This window comes from Hippoglossus hippoglossus, chromosome 13, assembly GCF_009819705.1.
Source record: "Hippoglossus hippoglossus isolate fHipHip1 chromosome 13, fHipHip1.pri, whole genome shotgun sequence".
In the NCBI taxonomy this organism is placed as follows: Eukaryota; Metazoa; Chordata; class Actinopteri; order Pleuronectiformes; family Pleuronectidae; genus Hippoglossus; species Hippoglossus hippoglossus.
Window position 1 is genome coordinate 20,764,775 of NC_047163.1, and position 12,416 is coordinate 20,777,190.

The window sequence follows — 12,416 nt, forward strand, 5'->3', positions numbered from 1 at the left end:
TACATTAGTATCTAAAATTGTACTCAGTAGAGCCCATATACCTCCGCAAAGGTCCGACAGTCACCATAAATTAAAACAGGCCAGGTACATTTCTCAGCTCCACATTGGTGCTACTTACAGGTTTCATGCTCTTTTTGTTACCATACATTGGCTGACACATATGGAGCCTCATATAAATCCAGTAGGTCTAGATTTTTATTTGGATCAACATGAAATTACACACACTGCATCGATAACAACCCCATGAATGGTTTTCATCCAGATTCACACAGAATTCTCGTTGAAAAAACACTTTGCCATTTTAAAGAAAGTGCAGTGAAAAATCCCTGGATCTACCGCCTGATCAGGATCCACTTCAAAATTGAATGGGTTCTTCTCTGACCTACACCACATCCTTCCACCAGCTTTGACAGGAATCCATCTATCTTTGTGTAATCCTGCTAAGTGACAAACAGACGCAGACAAAAACATAAACTCCTAGTTAGAGGTTAGAGGTAAAAATAAGAGCTCAACAACCTGCACCTGCAGCTGTGGGTTGTGTCGGAGAGCTGCAGTTCTAATTGCAGAAATTGGTTTCGTGGTTTTAGCCTCAGTTTCAGAATTGTTACTTCTAGTTTTTGGTGATTCTGGAACAACACTGTGCACGTTATATTAGTTTGAGGTTCATTGGTAGCATTGTGTTTCAGCCACTGGGGAACTACACTGAAACGCTGTACAGAGTTTCTTATTAAAGTTAGCTGCAGTGCTTCAGCATTTGTGAGTATAACATCCTGTGAGTTAGTGGTGTTTGCATTTCCAGTGGCTAACAGTAGTTGTTACGTTCAGTTGTGGCAGAGTAAGTCATCTGAGGATACTTCTTCTCGTCGTCGTCACTCAATATGATGAAGATGTAACAAGTGATGTTTCCACGTTTTTCTTAAAAATCGCTCCAAGAGTATAAGCCTTCCATTGTCATATATACTGATTATGACAGTCAGAGACCTCCATCTTGCTCCCACTGCCCCTTCCCCCCACCGTCCTGTGCACAAGCACAAATACCCTTGTTGCTGATTGGTTGTAACAGTGTAGTGGAGACCGGGTCATCCAGCTTTCTTTCTTTCCCAATTACAGATCCATAGCTGTGTATTTAAATTGATTATTTCCAGCATATAAACTACAGCTAGCTTGCTAATTAATATCGCTTACCCCACCTTTAGCTCCTTAACACATAGCTAATTTGTGATTTTCTATAATCCTTCAATATTCAGTAACATGTCATCCCCCCCCCCCCCCCCCCCCCCCCCCCCCCCACACACCATCTTCTCTTGTGATTTTTTTTTTTAAGAGTGCAAATTCAGCATCCACATATATAAGGATTTTTCCAAGGAGGCACGCCCAGGGGTACCAGTCATGCTGTACGCCAACAAAAATGGCAAGAAGATGGTGGCGTGCTGCAGGGAGAACAATGACATCTATCCTGAGGCAATGGTGAGGATGACACATAGTGTATTTACAGTGTGTGATGTGATGTGTGAAATGAAGGCCCTCTTGTGTAGCCCTGTAAATTAGCTTGCTGAGAAGTAGGGAGCTGCCACCTGCAGAGTGGTTCTGCTGCCACTGCAAACACAGAGGACCTGGGAAGTCATAAACATGCAAAGAATTATGGGAAAGTTAAAGCTGCAGCAGTTCTATGTGTAAATATATCACTCATCGTAAACCTTGTTAACCTTTTATGTTAAGGTTCATGCTGTGCTGCTTAGATTCTCTTTTTCTTTTATCCGGTTTGCCACTAATGTTTTTTTTTTTCTACAGGTTCTCCCAACCGAAATTGTGGATACTGCACACAAGGCCTTGTTCTACCTGACAAGTCTCACAACTGACAAGTTCATGTTCGAGTCCACTTTGTACCGTTCTAAATTCCTGGGATTCACTTCTGTCGACGGGAATCCCTCTCTGAAAAAACTAGTCTTGCTTAAGAAAGGTCTCGATGGCGTTGACGATTCCTCTGAGGCTACTTTATATAAATGTAATGGATGATTTCAAACAGTCCTCATAAAAAACACACCTTGTTTGTTTCATTAAAAATAAATTGCTTCGTGAAAAAACATGCTGTCCTGCTTGTGCATAAAGCTTTTTCTCTCTGTGTGCAGCTTCCATTGTCGCACGCCTCGACAAAAAGATGCATGTAGTGCCACCCACACGCTGTGCTGTAGAATTACTGTAGGTTTAAAGGGATAGTTCACCCAAAAATGAAAATTCACTCATCTACTCACCACTAGGCCGATGAAGGGGTGGGTGAAGTGTTTGAATCCACAAAACCTTTTGGAGTTTCAGGGGTAAACAGTGTTGCAGCCAGATCCGATACAATTTAAGTAAATGGTGACCACTTCTTCAAACAGAAAAAAACAAAATGCCTCCATACTGCTCCTGTGGTGTCATCCAAGTGTCCGGATGCCCCGACATTCAAATTTGACTTAACATTTACACCATGTTTTTTGCCTAAATGTCCTCTGGCCCTGGAGGAGGATATCAAAGGACATTTAGGCTAAATACTTGGTGTAAATGATGCCGTTTCAAGTCGAATTTGAATGTTGGGGACACTTGGATGACACAGCAAAGAGAGACACATTGTGAGTAAATCTTATCAGTCAGCAGAGTTCCGCTGCTCTGTGGTTGTGTATCATTGGGAATACTGAAACCTTTGTATTTTTTAGAAATTGAATTTTAATTTAGCTTACCCTTAAGCATATGAAACTCCAGTGTTTAATAACATTAAATAAATAACATTATGAAATAAGTAATCTGAGGAATTTACTGTGTATGATATAGACATGAAGTAACAGTATATGAAATATAATTATTGAATCTCCTTAAAAGGAAATGTTACTTCAGCATTCATGGACAGTGTTTTATTCATAATCATTTTACTTACTTATGCATGATTGTTTTTTTTGTTTTTTTTTCCCCACTGGTACTTTTGATTTGTGTTGTGTTTTATTCATAACTACAGTGGCACTCAGTACAGTGCATACCTTCATCAAGGCCCAACAGTCTGCTTATGAAGCCACATTAAAATTCTCAGTCCCCTGGACATGTCAAGCTAAATGAATTATTCTCTGAGTAGTAAAATGGTGAAAAATACCCAATCTCACAACGATAAACAATGTGAAAAGAGATTCCTGGATCCGCACCAAAATTGAAAGAGTTCTTTTCCCTGACCCATAACACATCTTTTCACCAAGATTCATGGAAGTCCGTTGCATTTTTTTGAGAAATCTTGCTTACAAACCAACAAACAAATGGACAGGGGTGGAGGTAACTAATTACGTATTGATTGTGTTTACATCGAACACTCCCTCAGAAGCAGCTTTGGCTTCAGTTCATTGGTCTTGATATTGAACTGACCAATAGTAAAGGTGATGCAGCCAAGCTAACTTTTCCTTCTTATTGCTGTTTCATTTCTGCCTTTACATCTGGTATCACAGAAGTTGCATACAGGCTACCTTCACTGACCCTATTTGTCTCCTCACCTCTGTGGCAGTTTATTGTTTCTGAAACAAACAGGTATTCAGAAATGACTGTTGCTTTAAATTTTGTTCTTTAATTTTATCCCACATCAATGTGTAAAAGAGAAGATGTGACTTTCCCACATACATACATACTTCATACATACTTCTGTCAAAGAGTGTAGATTTCTGTTCAGTAATAATATGTCACAAGTATGAAACCATGAAGACAAGTTTATTCCACTGAAGCAGGAGCAGTGCACTCGTCTCACATGTAATTTTGTGCGTATAATCTGAGGACATCAGCTGAACAGATATGACAAATTGACGATTGAGGCAAACAGACCAACACCAAACTCGTTAGCGCTCATAAACATTTACTGCATGAACATTGTGACAAAGGAGTGAATCCGTGAACCCGACCTGTAACCCTGCTCATTCCAGCCACACAAAAAGAACTGCTGGTAATAGCTGCATGCAAGGACTAGCAAATATATGTGGAGTAAATGTTCCAAGATTACATTGACATTTTGCCCTATTTGCCTAAAGGTTGTAAATAATTTGCAAGCGGTGAAAATAAAGGTTTGTTTTTTTCCCCCATTTGAAGTTTGCTGACTCACACAGTGGAAGGAGTTTGTAGTTCATACATTAAATACAACACAAGTCAATATGTTACAGAGGCATTCATATGACTGACACCGTTAAGGTCTTGAGTGATACTTGGTTGGCAGAGGACGGCATTTTGCAGCTGTTAAATTCAGACCCTGCTGTGTCAGGTGTTCCCTCCTGCAGGAGATGCACAGGTCGGCTGAGAGTTGCTGGATGGCTTGAATTTGAAATCTAGCCTCCCTTACCATTAATGAACCTTCACAAACCGGCCATTACAAGCAAATCCACTCAACTCTGCTCTGCACAAAACAGTCTCTGCCCACTCGGCTGAGGAACATTTCTCACTTTAAAGCTGCAAACAGCGTTTGCTTCTGTCAGACAAGATACAGGAGTACGCTCTGAACTGTACTGTGATGAGGCTGTAGCAACAATAGAAACATGGACCATATGAATCGTTTATAAATGGTAGGAGGGGGGGTGGAGGATGAACTCCCTCACAAACAAAAGGTTAAATCTGTAAGTGCTGCCCTGTTATTCCTGAAGCGTTAGAGAGCAAAGGCAGCGTATACTCAGTGTTTGAAAGAAAGTACATTTAAGACGTCAGCGACAAAAAGGACCCGAACCTGGATAAAAATACCCGATTGAAATGAGAAGCTAATTATATGCATGTCCCTAGTAAATATAACATCTGCAAGATACTGGATTTCTTGTATTTTGGAATATTGGGTCGTGACATTTAATAACTGGACATGTTGCTTAGTGAGAATGCAGCTTCAATTTAGTCGACACTGAACAAAAAGAGAAGCTCACCTCCCACATGTAAGGAAAGATCATGGATTTCTGTTGCCCAATTATTACCCAAACTTAGCTGTGCAAGAACTTGATAAGAAGACAGAGCCGGAACTGATAGACATGAATCGCAATTACACACATGTCAATCACTGTCAAAATGGTCAACATGATATATATTTATAAGAATTTACATAGAACACCTTGATTTTTTTTTTTTACAATCGGCCAGGACAGGATTGCTCCCGTCCCGGCGTCTGGGTCCTCGCAAGTCCACAGTCATTCATTTGCTCCAGAGCAGGGCAATGGCTTTGCAGATGCCGACGTCGTTGTAGTTGAAGTAGCAGAGACCGGCGAAGGTGACCGTGGACAGGAGGAAGAGACCTGTGTTGGCGGCCTTGATCTTTGCATCACCTTTAACGTAGTCTGTCAACACCTGCCCCAGGCCCCTAAAGGAGACAAACACAGTGTGCAGAAAAGATGAGCAGTGAATGAATAATTCAAAATCTAAACGACAGAAATACTGTTTAGAGCTGTTCAGAATGTTTTTCAGCCATGTGCTCCTGTTTGAAATTTTTTATTTTTATTTCATTTTTATTGTTGAATTGTTTGCCTCTACTATGTTAGTGCGGGACATGGACCAAACCAAAAAGTCAAAGTATACATCAAAAATCGAATTTGTTCGAACTTGATTTTTGGTCAAAAGTGACAGACCTGTGTGCCAAAGTTTTGCTACCATTGCGCAAATAAAATGCGGCCGATTTTTGAAGTAAAATAAGTACCATCCCTGAAATAAAAAAAACCATTAAAAATATGGCCGAGGAATTAACCGAAAATGTATCGAAACCGACATTTATAACTTCTAACAGCCTTAATCTTGCTCATGTGGGTTAATTTGGTTATTACTCTCTGCAGTGCATGCATCCTCCTCACTCCCCCGCTGGCCTGTGCTCACTTTACACGTTAACTATAAACACCAACAATGATCAGAGGTTTGTAAGACACGTACAGTAAGTGTACCACCAGGACCTAATAGATTCTTGAGTGCTCAATTCCACATTATATACTATGACTTCATGTCTTCTATTGAGGCCACATTCAGCAGGTTGCCGCTCACTTCAAACATTCCTCAGTGCTATAAAATCCTATTAGGCACAGACACTGCTTATCCTCAGTACCAGATGAAAACAGGACGTTTTACAACCTTTGCTTTCTTCGACGCCAAATGACATTGGGGTCTTGATCTAATCTGTTATGGTCAAAGAGGTCAAAGCTTGACCCTTGCAGACACCAACCCGCCCCTGAGAGACTTGGCTAAAGAAGACTTATCACGCCATGCTGTTTGCACTCTAACTGATGGTGGAGCACATCGCTGTGACACTGAGCTAAAGCCACCTTCTCGAGTCTGCTAACAGTCGAAACTAACCAAGGCTGAATTAATAGCCGCAGGCAGCTACGGTGAGACGGAAGAAAAAAAACCAAAACCCTGGCACAAAGTTAGCCTTGTGTCCGTTAAATCTTAGTGCCGGGTCGAGACCTTTGGGAAAGGAGTTTCTGGAGTTTTTGAAGGCTTCAAAGGACTCTGACTCTGCCTCAATGCTCTTGATCTGTTAAGTCACAATGTGTGGGTGTTAAGATCACAGAGGTGACGTTGAGTCAAATTAACGATTTCACACTGGACTGCACTTCCCTGAGGACCTCATGTGATGAAGGAATTCAACCTCCATGTTTGCTTTTTCCCAGGAAAGGTGAGGTCTGTGTGTGTCACTCAAAGTCACTGCTCAGTTTGGGGGCTGAAGTTTGTGGCAACGCTCCATTTATTTATTAAGTGCTTCTAAAATTCCGTCTTCCGTAATGATGTAAGCAGGGTGGACAAAATAATACAAGAGACGACTATCAGCCCAAAAAATGACCAACGCCTCTCTAAAAACTGTTTTATTCACAAGCTGAATTACGATACGCATTACTAACAGTTTACGGATTTTGATTTCCAGTTAAACATAAACAGTTGAAACATTACATTCTAAGCACAAGCAGGAGCTGTTTAAGTCTGAGCCCAGGGTTTTGCGTGAAAGCATAAATGTCCTGGTCTCAAACTGAAAGATCATGTTTTTGACAGTGGTTACATCTGAGCCTTCTCCTAAAAAGGTCAAATTTATGTTTCTTAGTATCTGACTGTAAATAACAATCCATACCACTGTGAGATTAACTGGTCTGTCTTTCCTAACCACTAACCAACCAGCAGAGAAAACATGTCTGCTGTGTAGTTACCATGTAAAAAGGAAGTGAATCTATGTCATTGGAAACCTGTGGGTTAGAAGTGACGATATGGCCCCATTAGAGAGGGTCTGAAACCTGCAGAAGTATCTTACCAGTGGCCATGCAGTGTCAGGGCAGCAGCCAGGGAATAGTCAATGACAGGACCGGGGCTATAATAGGCCACGGGTCCCATGGCCAGCAGCAGGATGCTCACCACTCGCTCTGCTGTCCAGTGCATGGAGGCGGCTTTGGAGCCAGCTCCGGCTGAGGAACAAGAGAAACAGCAAAGTGTCAGCATCCATAATCATTTGCCTGGTAGAACCATACACTGTGTATAAAGATGGACGACAGGTCTGCTCCCCAAAAGTGAAGCCAGTGCATCTCCATCGCAGGCTGCGGTATATATTATAAACCGTTCCTCTTCCATGTTAGAGAATGGGACATGAACCAAACTTAAAAAAGTATAGTATACATCAAACATGTTTCTCTCAAAGATGGTTTCTAACATTTTAGGTAGATCTTATTAAACTGATGCATGTCTAAGTGATCCTTTTTCAGATACGTTTGGTTTTTAATTAGTTATTTGATGCTATAAAAAAGGGAAACGTTGTGATTGACAGGGGAGATGGACTCGCGCTGGCCGGGCACCTGTATCAGCGGGGCCTCGCTATTTAGGCTTCATTTACGGATGGAGGGAGGAAGAGGAGACACGTCCTCCATCTTTACAGTCTGAGTAAAATCAGTCATGACCACAAACAACGAGCTGGATATTTGATGAGATTTAGACAGTCCTCCCTTGACCTGGCTAGATGACACTCAAAGAGTTGTAAGGGAACAGGTCAGCATTTTTGGAAACGCTTCTTGCCGAGTTAGATGAGAAGAGAGACACCACTTTTATGTCTGTACTGTAAAATTTGAAGCTGCTGCCAGCCAAAGACAGACAATGAGATAATGGGCCCCAGAGCAACATCCCCTAACTGAAACAGCACCATGGAGCTACATTTATATTTTGTGTGTCTTTGAGTAATATTTTGTAATATTTGTGTGTCAGACAAAAAAGTGACTCAGGTGTCATTTGTAGTCATTTTGTGTCTCTTTGGGGAAAAAAAACATCCCGGCTCTGATTTAAAGTAACTACATGTGCCTGCACCTCGAAAGCTCACTTAGTAATATAACTAAAGTTCAACAAGGGTGTGAATTAATGAACAACTTCTTTAATATGTGACTACAAACAGTTAGACACAGCCAGACAACACAATAAAAAGAACAAATGAATCACATAAAAAACACACACACACACACACACACCTCTGTGTATAGATGTTAAACATAGCACTTTATTGAAACCACTCTTCTTGTCCATGTCCTAAAATATTGGAACATGACAGGTGTTTCCTGTTGCCCGTGTGTTCCCGTTTCGATGGATTGTAACCATAAAATAGCTCGTAGTGTCTGCTCTTGGGTTTCACCTGTGAATACTGTGTTTGCTGTTAAGAAGGATTAACAAGAGCAGAGAGATCAAATTAAGAAGAGAAGAGAGGAAAATCTATCAGAGCCATTGCATAAAGAGTGGAAATAGCTAATACAAGAAAAACTGAGAAAAACTCTGTGTACAGAGCAAGAGACCCTGAACAGGTCGGCAAAGGAAAGCTCACATTGTGAGAGATGTGAAAGAAAAAGCTCAAATAATACCCAATTTACACCAAAATTATCGGGTATGCGCAGGTTTTGAAACATAGGTAAACCTGTTAAAAAAAGGCGATTAACTCCGTTCCCATTGCCAGTAGAGGAGTTTGCCTTTCCGTTATTTTTCCACCGGTGCGACATGATCGATGTCACAAGCAACAACAAACACCTTAAGAGGCATTAATCAACACCTTCTGAACTGGCGCGTGATTGGACGAGACTTCGGAGGGAAAACAAACATGGAGGAGGACCAATGTTGTGTGTTTTGTTTTGCAGCGAAAAAAGAAAAAAGAAAAATATGGATGTGGAAGAAGGGGGAATATACAGCGTGACCTGAAGGTGAGGTTTATTGTCGTTTTAGTTGCAGCTGTACAAGTACGCAACATCCGGTTTGTGATGCTTTCCAGTCAGCTTGCTCTCTTTGGCTTTTGCTGGTTTCTGTTGGACCTGATTATCGTACCACATTTGTCAGAAGGGGCAAATCGAATCTAAAAGTCGTCCTGATTATCCTCTAATGTGTAGCAGCCAACCAAAATGTCTTCTAAACCTACAAAAGACTCATCTAACAACAAGACTAATGTGACCAACTTGTGGTGTTTGACAGATAAAGCTGACTGTATCTAACCTAACAGTGGGTCACAGTGGGGTCTGCTGACCTAACATGAGCCTGGTGTCAAAAATACTGACACCACTGTAGCATCTGGTGTGCTAAATGTGGACCACAAAACACCAGGGCTGTGAGCCAGCTGCGGTCCTGTCAAGACCACAGAAACTGGGCTGCCTGGAAACGGAGAGGTACTTACACAGACAACATGTTACTTTTTTTATACTGAGCTCTTTTACTGTAATTGAATTCACTCGATTTAAAATGTCCTCTCTTTTTTTTCATATTCTCTATGACATTGCTCTTATTGCATTGCTGAGCTGACGTGTCCTCCTTCTGTCCAACACTTTACATTGTATTGTTGACCCTGTATAAACAAACACATGACAAATAAACTTCAAACTGGAACTTGACAGAAAACCTTAGAATTCACCATGCTGGCAAAAACCCATCAAGAAAGTCACCAAGATTATCCTGTTAGATATGAATCTGACGCCCTTACCCATTCATTGGTGTAGGACTGGTCGATATGGCCAAAAATGATATCAGGATAAAAATGTTCATACCAGCCAATATTGATAAGTATCTCGATAAATGTCACATTATTATTTCTTGTAAGTTTAAAATCAGTTTTTTGCTCTGGAGTGAGGGTGTGGTTTTAGACTCTTCTTCGTGAACAGAGAAGGACAAACTCTTGAGGTTGATCTATAATGTGTAAAAACCTCCTCACTTTCTGTTCCTGTTTCAATTTCCATGTACAAAAATAAAATAGAAAATGCTCTGCTGTCTGAAATATTTGCTTTAAAATGAAAATGAGCTCTATTAGATTCTGTTATTCATCTGTATTTATAGCATGTGTTCTTCCCTCTATATTTTTTCAGTATTAATATATGTCAATTTTTCTCTTATAATATGTAAGAGAATTTGGATGCTTTTTATTACATTTTTCTTTATACTTGTGTTTGACTTTCATATAAGTCATTCCTGGTTTTTACCACACCCCATACATATGATAACATTTCATTATATATTTAGTATTTATGTTGTATAATATAAATTAAACTGTGTCTACACAATGTATAAGCATTATATTGACTTATATTGAACTTTTGTAATATTACTATTGATAAAAATTATATTTAGATAATAATTAATATTGTTTTACTGCCTGGTCCAAGCGCTACTAATGCAAATTCTGTACAACCAGAGAACAGAGTGGACAAGTCTCTATCACACACATTACACAATGCGTTGTGCTATGATACCAGTGAGAGCTAAGTTACAACATTGTTATCGTTGTGATAACGGAGTTCAGGTCAGTCGGAGGTGAAACTGTGTTGTGCTGCTGATTCATCTCTGTGATTATTCGGAGGCTGCGGTGAGTCACGCCTTGCGTTTGCTAAATACTGAGGCTACGAGACTTGAGTTTTTAACCTGCAAACGTTTTCCCGAATTGATCGATTACTTTTCCAGTCTAGAACACGACAGCGAAATGCCAATCAAATTTTTCTAGAGCCTATTGTTGCCACACAGCCCGAACCTCATTCAGCTCAATTTAACATGAGGTAAGATAGACAATTCTCTCTTTTGAGAAATGACGATCGATTAGCTCTTTTGCATTTTTCCATTGAAATATTACTCAAACAATTGATACATTTTACTGACTATAAATAACTTTAACTGACTTATTGTTGCTGTACCAATGCTTGTATGTATGTATGTATGCTGCCTGTATGTCGACACTGACCGTACAGAGCCTGCGACGCATGAATCCTCGCTGTCAGCAGGTGGGGCTGCTCCTGGTATTTGTGTGGTACAACCAGCGGTCTGGACATCAGAGTGCTTTGGTACAACAGAGCTGAGGAGAAGGGACAAAAAACGTCACATTTACAGCTGACATGGAATCAGCTGTATTCCGCTCACACTAAACCACATTTAATTCTTATAAAGTACGTTATTTAATCATGTCTCAACACACCAAAGATGATTTACATAATCCTACTCTGGTCTGTGATTGAAATCTTTCTAAATGAAACGCAACAATACATACAAACTATTCACCTTTCTTCCCCTTCACCCCTGGCGTATTTATTGTTTAATGCTATTTATTATAACTACAATAATAATAATAATAATAATAATAAATTATTTCACACAGTTACATGCTTTACAAGTTCAAATGAAAAATTAAGGGCAAACAACATTATTAGGATGAATTTCGCAATAAAATGTAGAAAGAAAACATCAGAACATATTTTCTGTTTTGGAAAACTGTATCAAGCCAGTTGGCAGCTGAATGTGATTTATTAACCACAGAGTGGAAACCATGACTTGTATGTTCGTGGTCCACACTGAGCTTTTAAGAATGAAGTCACATGTTTCAGGATGGTTCCCACACAGTTTCCGTCGATACGTGTGTGAAGTTGTAATTCCCAAACGCTCTGCGCGGTGGTTACAGCACTAACGTCCCAGTGAGTTCAGCTGCCTCTGACTGAGCGTCACCGTCTAAACATGAACGATCAAACCCCGTACGACACTAGATGAGAGGGTTTAGTGACTCGAGTTCAACAGAGGTGGTTTCACTAACAACCCCCGCCACAGGCGACTTGATCTTGTTCACTACAGTCGTGCCTGTGGGGGGGTCTCGTACACAGCCGAGGTTTAACACGTCCTCTCTGTCAGAACGTACAGTCTCACTGGAGTCAGCGCACACACTGAGAAACACTCAAACACCGGGAACACACAGAAGAACTCACGTCTAACTCCTCTGCGACACACAGAACTCAACCTGACGATCGCCGCCATGATGATACTCCAACCAAGGTCACCACAGTTACCCGGATGTAGTTGACGTGTCGTCAGCGGAACAAAGATGTTGAGTGTGAGAGGAGATCCGAGCAGTCAGAGTACTAGTACTACTACTAGTACTACTGCTGATAATACTACTGCTACAAATAATAATAATAACATTTACAACAATAATA

General features: G+C 40.6%; 1 protein-coding gene across 1 annotated transcript; it reads right to left on the reverse strand.

The window, feature by feature from the left end:
- Nucleotides 1–3,558: 3,558 nt before the first annotated feature.
- On the reverse strand, nt 3,559–12,298 carry sdhdb (succinate dehydrogenase complex, subunit D, integral membrane protein b). The gene is made up of 4 exons (XM_034604406.1): nt 12,189–12,298; nt 11,180–11,290; nt 7,256–7,406; nt 3,559–5,332 (listed from the first exon to the last, which is right to left on the reverse strand). Exons 1-4 carry the CDS (start codon nt 12,235–12,237, stop codon nt 5,167–5,169), a joined length of 477 nt encoding a protein of 158 aa, XP_034460297.1. The 5' UTR covers nt 12,238–12,298; the 3' UTR covers nt 3,559–5,166.
- Between the last annotated feature and the right edge of the window lie 118 nt (nt 12,299–12,416).